Here is a 13069-nt window from a genome sequence, read left to right as displayed (position 1 = left end):
GAGACAGTTCAAACTCTTTTTCTTCATTTTCAAAGTGTTGTTTTGGACGTTGGTGGGACGTTTTTGCAGTTCGGGTCACTCCCTGTCCCGTGGAGGCAACCCATTTCCGTTTAAAGGTGTTCTACTTTGAAATCTTGCACCTCTGGTTCTGCAGCCTGCTGAAAAGTGCTCACTGCTACCACAACAAAAACAATGGGTGCATAATTCCTCTGGTCCCCTTTTCTGGCAATGGAAGCACTGTCTTGTCCTTGGGGGACGTGGCTGCCGAAACTGCTGAGGGTACTGTCGTGGTGGTGTATATTGTTGAGGGGCTGTATTCAACTGTGGTGGACGAAGCTGTGAGGGAACAGCATATCGTGATGGCTGAGGTGCATGCTGTGTTGATGCTGTATGTTGCAGGGGCTGCTGTATTGGCATTAAACATGGTTGCAAACTGTAAGGCTGTGATACCATATACTGTTGTTGCAAAACTGCATTCTGTTGTGATTTAGGATGGTGGGGCTGCAGTGGATAGTGATGTTGTTCAAAGGTGTTATGACTTACTCCCCATGTTTGGTTTGGCAGCTCTTTATTCCACTCTGCTACTGGCTGATAACTTTGCGAGAAATCTTGCAGTGGCTGATGAGTTGCTATTGTCGCCGGAGACTTGTTACTGACTGCAAAACACTGAGAAGCAGGTGAGGGCTGTTGAATTGTCTCTTTAATTTGCATTATTTCATTGCTTAAGCTTTGCAGTTGCGACATCAGGTCAACTTTTGTCTGTTTTATTTGGTGTTTTGGTTCATTTAACTGCGTGACATGTACAGCAGCACTGCGTTCGGACTTCCGTTTGTTTTGTCTCTCTGTCTCATGGGAGCAAGCAACATTTAATCTCTCCAACAGCACTTCATCTGAAATTGTGGGGTCAGACAGGAATGGCTGGAGGTCACTCTGAATACGATCATTCTGTAGGCCAGTTAGCACAGTATGAAGGAACATGTTTTGGACTAAAGCTGGATCATATTTTAGGCCAGACTCATCTTCTTGTGAAGCGAACAGAATTTTCTGTCTCAGATCAAGAACACGAATGAGAAAACTTTGTGGTGTTTCTTTAGCACGCTGGGCCTCTGCTGTGAGCTGTTTGTATAGTTCTGTTGCATTTTTCTCTTGATAGTGAGAACGGAGGATTCTTCGTAATGTTGGAAGAGTGAGGTCTGCTTTGCCTTCAAGATAACTACGCAACTGGAGCCCTGGAGTGATTGCTCTGATGACTGAATCAATGATATCTTGTTCTAGATAGCCTTTATTTAACCCACTCTCTATTTGGCGTGCAAGACTTGAAAATGACAATCTGTCCTTCTGGCCTGGCTCACCAATGAGGCCTGAAATTTTGAAGTCTTTGTGCCACACGGCTGGTGCGATTTGTCTCTGTAATAGGGGAGGAGCACTAACCAGTGTATGATCAATTGCTACTTGTTGCGTTGTTGTACTCTGTGAGATGGTAGGACTTAAGTACATAGCAGACTCATTCATATTTTCAAGTTGTCGAAATGGTCTTTGATCTGTTCTTACTTCTCTTTCCGGTGGTCTTAACTCTGTTCTTAGCTCAGTTCCATTAATATTGGTCATCATCAGATTGCTTAACTTATCATTAATGCTGAGGAGCTCAGCCATGCCTCCATCCTCTAGCTCTTCTAGTTCTTTTCTTAGTAGATGATTACTGAGAAGATTTACTAAAGTCAGGCGAGTTGTGTTTCCAATGTTCTCTGCAGAAATGTTTAAGATCTGGCAGAGTTCTATGAGCTTTCCTCGAGTTAATGTACACAGTCTTTCACCTATTTCTTCCTGAAGGCTCTGAAGTGTATCCATCTTTATCTGCAGTGGCTTGACAGTATGATGAAAGTGGACGTTTACTCACTGACTTGACTTTGCAGCCTCTTGTAGTCACTGTACCTCAAGTGCGTGCACTGCTCAATCAGTTTCGTAAAACCACTTCACTCAGCTGCTTGTCTTGTAGGTAAGTATGAATGTTACAGGATGGGGCTCTGCTGGTCAAGAAGATGAACCACCCTATACACATCCCAGCGGTGCCTCCAAAATTTGTAGTACTCTCTTAAATTGCAAATGAAAGAGACAGAGACAAGAGTTAGTGGTTGCCCAAGCGGTCCTCTTTGTTGTCTCTAATACACATTGTACTGATACTTTGTTACACGGTAATAATACATAAAAATACTTAAATCACAGTAAATAAATAAATAAATAACCTCCTTATACACATCTGGACATACTCATAACAAATTGGTAAGTATTTCAGGTAAGTATAGTACACAACTCAGTTAAATGATACATGTTTGAAATTTCCTCTTACACAAGTATCTTTGAATTACACAATTACAAAAATAATCAACTGTAACAAATTATTTAAACATTAAAGCATGTGAATTAAAGTTTAGTATCAATTTTAATAAATTTAACTAACCTTAAATTGCAAATGAAAGAGACAGAGACAAGAGTTAGTGGTTGCCCAAGCGGTCCTCTTTGTTGTCTAAAGATGCGCCGCAGTTGTCACGGTAACGGTAACTCTCTCAACTGTCACCAGTATTTATAAAATGCAGCTGAACCTCAGTGCAAACTTATACTAAACATACAATAAAGTAACTTGAATTGAACACGTATGTACATGTAAAAAGAAACAGACATAGCATGGATACAAAATAAATATATACAAACAATAGAATATTTTTATGGCCCAAACTATGCAGGGTTCACACTATTTTATTTTATTTTATTTTATTTTATTTTATTTTATTTTATTTTATTTTATTTTATTTTTTCCCTCCAAATACTTTAAGAAGCCAGATATTAAAATCTGCTTTTAAAAACTTATTTTTATTTTATTTTATAAATTTTTATTTTGATTTGTTTATATTATATTGTTTATAATAAAACCATATTAAAAGTCAGATACTAAAAATCATGTTTTAATTTAATTTAATTTAAATTTATTCAAATACTGGGTTTCAGTAGTTGCTGCTGTTTGGTACTGACCTTTGGCATCATGCCAACATTAATTTGTTCTCATATTTTCGGTCATCTGTTGCAACAAGGCATGTTCAAAAATGCATAACCTTGAATGAAATTTGACAGCTGCAGATTTTCAGTGAATAAAGACTTAAATGTAAGCATAAAGCTTCTTCAAAACATCTTGTGTGTGAGGAAAGAAAACTCTACAGTGGAAAAAAAGATGATTAAATGTCAGTTTTCTGTTCTTTCACGTGTGAGCGCCGACATAAACACACAAATGCACAATCAATCCAGCACAAAGCCTCCATTCACCTTCTGCTCTGCCTGTAAGTTTATCTTCTGGATTCTCTTTCATTCTCTATTGATCAAGATCTGCAGGTCGCCGCTGTCCTTGCGCAGTTACACAGGTCCGCTCGTCCAGTAAAGAACGTTTGTCTCAAGTGCATTCGCTTTCGTCTTTAAACTCCTTTTAGCCACAGCATCTTCTCATCTTCTTGGAGAGCCACCGGTTTCTTCTTCTTCTTCGTCGTGTTTGAGTGTAACTCAAGTTTCTGTCGTTATTAGATGGTTCAGCTTGGTCTGATTAGCATTCCTGTGGCGTTTTTGGCCCATAGCGTTCTAAATGTTTAATTGTGGGTGCTGCTGTAGAGTGGAGTGATGAGGTTTTGATGATGGAGGTTAAACATTATTAAAAGGCTGAACGATGGGCCGCAGCTGTAGCAGATCTCTGTTTCTGAGCGTCCACCGCTTCTTACCAAAATCAGGCCGCCGTCGATCAAGTGTCGCGCTGCTTGCTGATTTCAACAACTTCATATCCGGCTTCGCAGAAATCCAGAGCCAGGTGTTAAATGACTCTTTCTGTGTGTGTTTCGTACCATCTGTCATGTTATTACCAGTGTTTTGGACGAGGTTTTGTGGTAATGAAGATTCACATCTTTTGACCAATGAATTTTTATGACTTTTCCGGTCATTGGGTCTCATTCACTAAGCGTGTGTTCGCACACATTTGATAGATGTGGCATCTGTGTTTTTCTTTTCTGTATTGATCTTTTTTCTCTTGGTTTATAGTACATGGATGGCACTTTCCAAGAAAATGCACAAACTAGGATCTGATACTATTTTATTTTATTTTTCCCCCTCCAAATACTTTAAGAAGCAGATACTAAAAACTATTTTATTTTATTTTATTTTATTTTATTTTATTTTATTTTATTTTATTTTATTTTATTTTATTTATTTATTTTACTTTATTTATTTTATTTTTACCCCTCCAAAGACTTTTAGAAGCCAGATATTTAAAGAAAAAAATCAGAAACCAAAACCAAATATTAAAATCAGATACTTTTATTTTATTTTAGTTTAGTTTTTCCCCTCCAAATACTTTAAGGAGCAGATACTAAAAACTATTTTATTTTATTTATTTTATTTTATTTTATTTTATTTTATTTTATTTTATTTTATTTTATTTTATTTTATTTTATTTTATTTTATTTTATTTTATTTTATTTATTTATTTTACTTTATTTATTTTATTTTTACCCCTCCAAAGACTTTTAGAAGCCAGATATTTAAAGAAAAAAATCAGAAACCAAAACCAAATATTAAAATCAGATACTTTTATTTTATTTTAGTTTAGTTTTTCCCCTCCAAATACTTTAAGGAGCAGATACTAAAAACTATTTTATTTTATTTTATTTTATTTTATTTTATTTTATTTTATTTTATTTTATTTTATTTTATTTTATTTTATTTTATTTTATTTTATTTATTTATTTTACTTTATTTATTTTATTTTTACCCCTCCAAAGACTTTTAGAAGCCAGATATTTAAAGAAAAAAATCAGAAACCAAAACCAAATATTAAAATCAGATACTTTTATTTTATTTTAGTTTAGTTTTTCCCCTCCAAATACTTTAAGGAGCAGATACTAAAAACTATTTTATTTTATTTTATTTTATTTTATTTTATTTTATTTTATTTTATTTTATTTTATTTTATTTTATTTTATTTTATTTTATTTTATTTTATTTTATTTATTTTACTTTATTTTATTTTTACCCCTCCAAAGACTTTTAGAAGCCAGATATTTAAAGAAAAAAATCAGAAACCAAAACCAAATATTAAAATCAGATACTTTTATTTTATTTTAGTTTAGTTTTTCCCCTCCAAATACTTTAAGGAGCAGATACTAAAAACAATTTATTATTTTATTTTATTTTATTTTATTTTTTCACTCAAATATTAAAATCAGATACTTTTATTTCATTTTAACTTATTATATTTCATTTTAACCATCAGAGGTTGAGCTATGTCAAGGAGATAATAATAGGGAAATATTTGCTTCATCATTTTGTCATTTATAATTCTCATAAATGACATAAAAAATTGTGTAATCATTTTATGTTTATTTCTATTTTTTAATAATAATAATAATAAATAAAATAAAATGAGCTTGATCACTGTCATAAAAAAAAACGATTATTTTGTCATTCATATTTCTTATAAATTCCATACAAAACATTTTTCTTGTAAAAAAAAAAAAAACAGGAAATAATATTTGATTGATCATAGTCATTAATTTCTTATTTAAAAAAAAATGGTTTGGTGTGTTGGTAATTCAATGCATCTCATAAAAATAAATAAATTAATAATAATTAATAATTTCCATTTATTTCAAGCAAAAAAAAAAAAAGAAAGAAAAATATTTTATTGATTATTTTGTCAGTTATACTTCTCAAAAAATGTGCTTGATCATTGTCATTCATAAATATTTGCTTGATTATTTTGTCATATATTTCTACATAGCATTTGTGATGTTGTCATGTTATGATCAGTCTTTTGGATGCATTTTTTATGATAATGAAGCAACCAGTGATTTTCCATGGCTTTTACAGTGTTTTGCATGAACTCATGATCCATCATTTCATCAGAAACGCTGCTGTGTTTGTAGCTTTGCTCTGACAGACGTGTTTGTGAATGCTATTGGAATGTGAGGATGTTGCAGGTGTTGAGTCTGTTTTTGTTTGGCCAGGCGATGGTGGAGACGGTGAATAACCTGCTGCAGCCGCAGGCGCGGACGGCGTGGATGGAGCTCTCCAGCGGAGATCAGCTGCGCGCCGCCACAATGCTGCTGGACACCGTCGAACAGGGCGCCTTCGTGCTCGCAGACAACCTGCTCAAGACCGACGTCGTCCAGGAAAACACTGAAAACATCCGTGAGTCTCTCAGATGCTTTACTTACAGTGCATTCAGTGTGTGTTCATCATCAGTCCAAACACACGACCTTGCCGTCGGTAGCGTCCCGCTCTGCTGATTGATCAGATCAATATGTCACACTCAAACAACAAACACGTCATCTCTTCATCTGCTGGAGAGGATGTTTTGTAGACTTCTCTTCCCACAGAGAAGAGTCAGAAATGAGGTGCTTAATATTTGCGTTATTGTTTTTGTCGATTAAATTTTAAATAAAAAAATAATAAAAATAAATAAATAAATAAATACATTTATATATATATAAATACAGTAGTTTGGACCAAAAGTTTGGACACACCTTCTCATTCTGGTCTGTACTGTAGATATGAATTCAACTGAAAAACTTGTGAAAAAATATCTTTCAGGTGGTCAAATAGCAAAAAGTGGAGCTCTGCAGCCACCTACTGGTAAATTATTATTATTTTTTTAACTTTTAAAACTGGATTTTCCAAAAGATGGGCAAAAATTGTACACTAAACCATGTGAAATTATCCATGTTATCCCCATGAATTAAAGTTAGAAAATGTGGGTCTTTTATAACGTGAATTTTACATAAAAAAAGCAGTTTTTGTATAAAAACCCATTTAAAAAAAATTTATTTATTAATTTATATATATTTAAAAAATATCACTAACCCACTGAAAACTGCACAAATGTAGAGTAAAAACTTTAATAAACAGAAAAATATACAGTACAGACCAAAAGTTTGGGGTGAGTAAATTTTTCTTCTTCTTCTTTTTTTTTTTTTTTTTTGAAAGAAATTAATACTTTTATTCACCAAGGGTGTGTTAAATTGATAAAAAGTGATAGCAAATACTTACATTGTTAGAAAATATTTATATTTTGAATAAATGCTGTTCTTTTGAGCTTTTTATTCATCAAAGAATCCTGAAAAAATATCACAATTTATAAATAAATACTTTGCAGGGCAACTGTTGCAATATTTAATCCAATATAGATCATTCTAATAATAAATCAGTATATTAGAATGATTTCTGAAGGATCATGTGACACTTAAGACTGAAGTAATGGCTGATGAAAATTCAGCTTTGCATCACAGGAATAAATTAAATTTTAGAGTATATTACAATAGAAACCGTTATTTTATATTGTAATAACATTTCACAATATTACAGTTTTTTTTTTTAATATATTTTTGATCAAATAAAAGCAGCACCGATGAGCATAAGAGACTTTCTTTAAAAACATTACAACTCTTACTGACCCCAAACTTTTGACCGGTAGTGTATATTTTAATCCTCTAAATTGTCACTATTAGGGTGTTACAAAAAAAAAAAAAAAAAAAAAAAAGGGATTTGTACCTTTTTTTTTTTTTTTTTTTTTTTTTAAGTAAAGTGACACCAGAGTGTGCCTTATCCATAGAAAGCGTCAAGCCACGTGTTTTGATTCTGAGCGTGTTGCCAGAAATCGTCAGATCCCGGCTATCAGCGGAGTCCATGAACCCTGATACTCACCGATAAACCTGCTTTCATCACAGATAACCTCATATCAGCGCCTCGCCACCATTAGCACACGCATTTGACTCCTTTATGTTTGCGAATGGTGTTATTTCAATCACTGCGAGGCGTAATTAAGCGTTTTCAAACGAAAGGCTGAGTGAGCATATGCTCCCAGCGATAATTTAATATCATTTACCAGGAATCGGACGAGACGTTTTGAGGACGAACACGATTCTCCGTCCCGCTCGCATCTGTTTGCGAATATCAGAGTGTGAATGTCAGCATTCCCGAGATCAGGCTGTTGTGGGATTGTGTGTGTGTTCCTCTGGGATGAAAGCGGATGCGTCTCTCCTTCCTAAAGACGGGGATTTAAGGCGGACTGGCTGCCATGGAAACTCCAGTATGTAGGTCTGCCGTCTCTCTGCGGAGATGCTCGCATTTTGGGAATTAATAAAACAGAATTTATCGTGTCTGGCATGCGATTTATCCTGATATTAAGGGATCCGGAGCTCGGCTCCGCGGGGGGAGGGAGTCCCTCCGACAAACTTTTTACGAGGGTTATTTTATATCCTCCGTGCAGCTCGGCGATTAATCTGCTGGCTCTGACACCTTTAGCAGACCTTCAGGCCCTGTTTGATGGGGTTAGTTTGCAGCGTTATACGGTTTGTTTGGCCCGTGGGGCCGCTGAGTCCGGCACCGGCACCAGTGAACCGAAACACAGCCATCGCTTAAAGGAATAGATCAGCCCAAATTGAAAAGTTTACACACTCTTGTGTCATTTCAAACCCACACTAAATTCTTTCTTCTGTGGAACACAGGAGGAAAGGATGTTTTCCATAAGACATTCATACATAATTACAAAGATACAGTCGTGGCCAAACGTTTTGAGAATGACACAAATATTAGTTTTCACAAAGTTTGCTGCTCAGCTGCTTTTAGATCTTTGTTTCAGTTGTTTCTGTGATGTACTGAAATATAATTACAAGCACTTCATACGTTTCAAAGGCTTTTATCGACAATTACATGACATTTATGCAAAGAGTCAGTATTTGCAGTGTTGGCCCTTCTTTTTCAGAACCTCTGCATTTCGACTGGGCATGCTCTCAATCAACTTCTGGGCCAAATCCTGACTGATAGCAACCCATTCTTTCATAATCACTTCTTGGAGTTTGTCAGAATTAGTGGGTTTTTGTTTGTCCACCCGCCTCTTGAGGATTGACCACAAGTTCTCAATGGGATTAAGATCTGGGGAGTTTCCAGGCCATGGACCCAAAATGTCAACGTTTTGGTCCCCGAGCCACTTAGTTATCACTTTTGCCTTATGGCACGGTGCTCCATCGTGCTGGAAAATGCATTGTTCTTCACCAAACTGTTGTTGGATTGTTGGAAGAAGTTGCTGTTGGAGGCTGTTTTGGTACCATTCTTTATTCATGGCCGTGTTTTTGGGCAAAATTGTGAGTGAGCCCACTCCCTTGGATGAGAAGCAACCCCACACATGAATGGTCTCAGGATGCTTTACTGTTGGCATGACACAGGACTGATGGTAGCGCTCACCTTTTCTTCTCCGGACAAGCCTTTTTCCAGATGCCTCAAACAATCGGAAAGAGGCTTCATCGGAGAATATGACATTGCTCCAGTCCTCAGCAGTCCATTCGCCATACTTTTTGCAGAAGATCAATCTGTCCCTGATGTTTTTTTTGGAGAGAAGTGGCTTCTTTGCTGCCCTTCTTGACACCAGGCCATCTTCCAAAAGTCTTGGCCTCACTGTGTGTTCAGATGCGCTCACACCTGCCTGCTGTCATTCCTGAGCAAGCTCTGCACTGGTGGCACTCCGATCCCGCAGCTCAATCCTCTTTAGGAGACCATCCTGGCGCTTGCTGGACTTTCTTGGACGCCCTGAAGCCTTCTTAACAATGCAGTGGAAAGTTTTTTTCGGGATTAAGTTAATTTTCATGGCAAAGAAGGACTATGCAATTCATCTGATCACTCTTCATAACATTCTGGAGTATATGCAAATTGCTATTATAAAAAACTTAAGCAGCAACTTTTCCAATTTCCAATATTTATGTAATTCTCAAAACTTTTGGCCACGACTGTACACTGCAGAAATGCTTTATTACTCAGATTTTTGTCTTGTTTCCAGCCAAAATATCCAGTCTTTGTTTTTTGTTTTTTTTAATTGAGGTTTATACAGCTGAATAAATAAGCTTTCCATGTATGGTTTGTTAGGATATGACAATATTTAGCTGAGATACAACTGTTAGAAAATCTGGAATCTGAGGGTGCAAAAAAATCTAAATATTGACAAAATCCCTTTTAAAGTTGTCAAACTGCAATTCTTCGCAATGCATATTACTAATGAAAAATTAAGTTTTGATATATTTATAGTTGGAAATTTACAAAATGTCTTCATGGAACATGATCCTTACTTAATATGCTAATGATTTTTGGCATAAAAGAAAAACGTAATTTTGACCCATACAATATCAAAAAAAAAAAAAAAAAAAAAAATCTTACATCAATTTTCTAGACAAGTGTCAAATTAAGTTCATTTTGCTTGAAACAAGCAAAATAATCTGCCAATGGGGTAAGAAAAATAAAAAAAACTCAATTTTGACTTGTTTTTTCTATATTTTTTTTTTATATCTTGGCTGAAAACAAGACAAAAAATCTAAGTAAGAAAAGCTTTTTTTTGCAGTGTAGACACTGAATAAACAAAGTTTTGAAATAGAAAGACTGAAATTGTATTTTCTTGTAAAACATTGTTTGCTCTACTTTTGTGAGGATCGTAGTGAAAGGTAAGAAATAATTATCTGACACATGCAAAAACCAATGAAATTTGTGACCCTGGACCCCAAAACTAGTAATAAGGGTCTTTTTTTTATTGAGGTTTGTACAGCTTAATAAATAAGCTTTCAGTATTATAACTATTTGAAAATCTGGAATCTGAGGGTGCAAAAAAATCTAAATGTTGAGGAAATCTTTTTTTTAAAGTTGTGAAATTGAAATTCTTAGCAAATGCATATTACTAATCAAAAATTAAGTTACACAAATTGTGATTACAGGGGCAGATTATTGATTATTAAAATACATATTTTCAAATAGTTGTTTGCACTAGTACTATGTTATGAACTCAAAACACTTTTATCAAAGTGCATGATTTGTAAACTAAGCATTTTGACATTCGCATCACATAGCCGACTGCATATATTTGGCTTTTGTGATGTAGTTAACTTGCTCAATAGCGCACCCGGTGATGATTCAAAGCACTAACATACGAGTCCTGTGAAACACGAGTCACAATAAAAGAGCTCAAAGACTTGTGGAAAGAAGCTAAAATATCATAGTTGTGTTTTTATCACATGTTTGCTTTTGTTAACTCTTATTGGTTAGGTTTAGATAACTTTAAAGCAGCACTTACCGAACATTTAATTTCCAAAAAGCTGCGATACATACAATTACCAACGTAAAATGTTGTTTTTTGACAAAGCATTAATCACTAGACATTTCACTATGAAACTGCAAGACACAACATAATAAATATATATATACACACACACACACACACACATATATATATATATATAATTATTTTTTTTTTTTTTTTTTTTTTTTTGAAATTAGCAATTTCCAATGGTCCTGGGTTGATTGCATGCACACAAACATAAATCATTATGTTTATATTAATATCTTAAATGTTGGTCTTGTGCTCACACAAAGCCATCACATGGCTCCACAAGACTTGGACCATCATCAAAAGCTAGTTTTATTCTGTTTTTGTTCATTTTAAAGCTCAACACCCCTCTGAATGCTCCTCAGATCATCTCCTTTTGTATTTCACAGAAGAATGTGAGTCACACGGGTTTGCATTATCGTTTTCGCGCGGACTATCCCTTTAAGGCGTCGCAGAGCGCCAACATCGCGCCATGTGGGGAATCGAGAGAAGATTAGCGGCGTTGCCATCTGATGATAGTGTTGATGACACAGTTGTTTGGGGAAATAAAAGCCTGTTTGTGCGTGAGAATGGATGCTCATCTTTTGCCAACTTACCCTGAAGTGGTTGTTATCCTCCTCCTTCGGTTTAATATAATGCGCTTTAAAAAAAATAAAAATGAGGCATGCTGTTGTATTTAGATTTCTCTCTTTTTGATGGAGAGCGTGTTTGTCCTCACGCTCATAATCTAGCAAGCAGATTTTGGGCGATTAACATGTTATTTAAACCAGCTTTTGATTTCTCTGGAGGCACAACAGCGTCTCGGCCCGCTGTTTGCAGACTTAAGCTTTTCACGGCGATGCTTGAAGAATGAAAACGTATTTCCTGCAAGCTATAGTCATCTGGTTCTGCCCACCGCTTTTCAGCGCTTTCCTTTGTCCCGTCGGTGGCCAATACCTGCGGCGATGGAAAGCGGGGCCCTGCCGCTGAACGAGTCTCCTTTGGGATTTTCAATGCTAATTTTGGTTTGATAAGTGTTTGTGTAAATGCTGGGGGATTTTGCGGCTGACTTCTTTTCAGGTCTTCTGAAAGCATGTTTGTGAATGCCCAAAATCAGGCCCCAGGCCTGGCGGTGATGCAGTGAGTCAGTGCATTCATACTTTGATTAGAGAGCGGCGCTGAATCACTGTTGAAATCTCAGACAGTTCGAGATGCTTTGATTTGTGCAAACAGCGCAGCAGGAGTTTCATTCTCCGTTTGAACTCCAGATTCTACGTAAGCATGTGACGCAAGCGCTTCCACGCGAGCTCAATGTCGTGCATCGCCGCGTCTTAAGACGTACGTCCTCTTTCAGTTCAAGTACTGTCATGAAGGAGCATTGACTGAAAGAGAAAGGTATAAAAAGGAGTGTAGTGTGAACAGAAAGCACCAGGGTGCTCTTGTAAGACAGGGGCAGCAGCTGTGATAGACTTCAAGTATCACCTCCACTGAAATAGCTGTAATTCAGTCAAATAAACCTGTTTCCAAGTAAGTTTGGCCTTAAGGATCTGTTGCTATGAGAACAAGTGAGATGAGTTTGGACGAACTAAACAATCCAGTCGAGATTTTCATTAAATTATGGTTTAAATTTCTCAATTATTTGATCTTATTTGATAGCTTTTTTTGCTATTTTCGGCCAAAAAAATTTCGGTTGCCGAACATTCGGTTGCTTATTTTTTTGTTGCTTTTGGTGCTGTTCGCAATTTACTTTCATTATACTGTCATATACTTTGTCAAACTCTGTCACAGTGTTGTGAGAAGAACTGTGTGCTTGTCATGCATTGTGTAGATTATTATTCTGGCCTAACTCTGTGTGTATGTTTCCTTTGTTCAGAGCTGGAGGTGGCGAGGATGAGCACAGACGGAAATCTTCCTGATCTG

General features: G+C 35.8%; 1 protein-coding gene across 1 annotated transcript in view; it reads left to right on the top strand.

The window, feature by feature from the left end:
• LOC141332534 (adhesion G protein-coupled receptor L3-like) overlaps window positions 1-13069 on the top strand; it is a gene marked incomplete at its 3' end in the record, with an annotated part of 176426 nt that extends 163357 nt beyond the window's left edge. Inside the window, exons 8-9 of the mRNA XM_073837662.1 lie at window positions 6036-6219; window positions 13023-13069. Coding sequence (XP_073693763.1) covers window positions 6036-6219; window positions 13023-13069 — 231 coding nt within the window. The remainder of the gene's footprint in view (window positions 1-6035; window positions 6220-13022) is intronic.

This window comes from Garra rufa, chromosome 3 (assembly GCF_049309525.1).
Source record: "Garra rufa chromosome 3, GarRuf1.0, whole genome shotgun sequence".
Lineage (NCBI taxonomy): Eukaryota > Metazoa > Chordata > Actinopteri > Cypriniformes > Cyprinidae > Garra > Garra rufa.
Note: the sequence above shows the minus strand (reverse complement) of the source record. Positions and strands in the feature narration are given on the sequence as shown.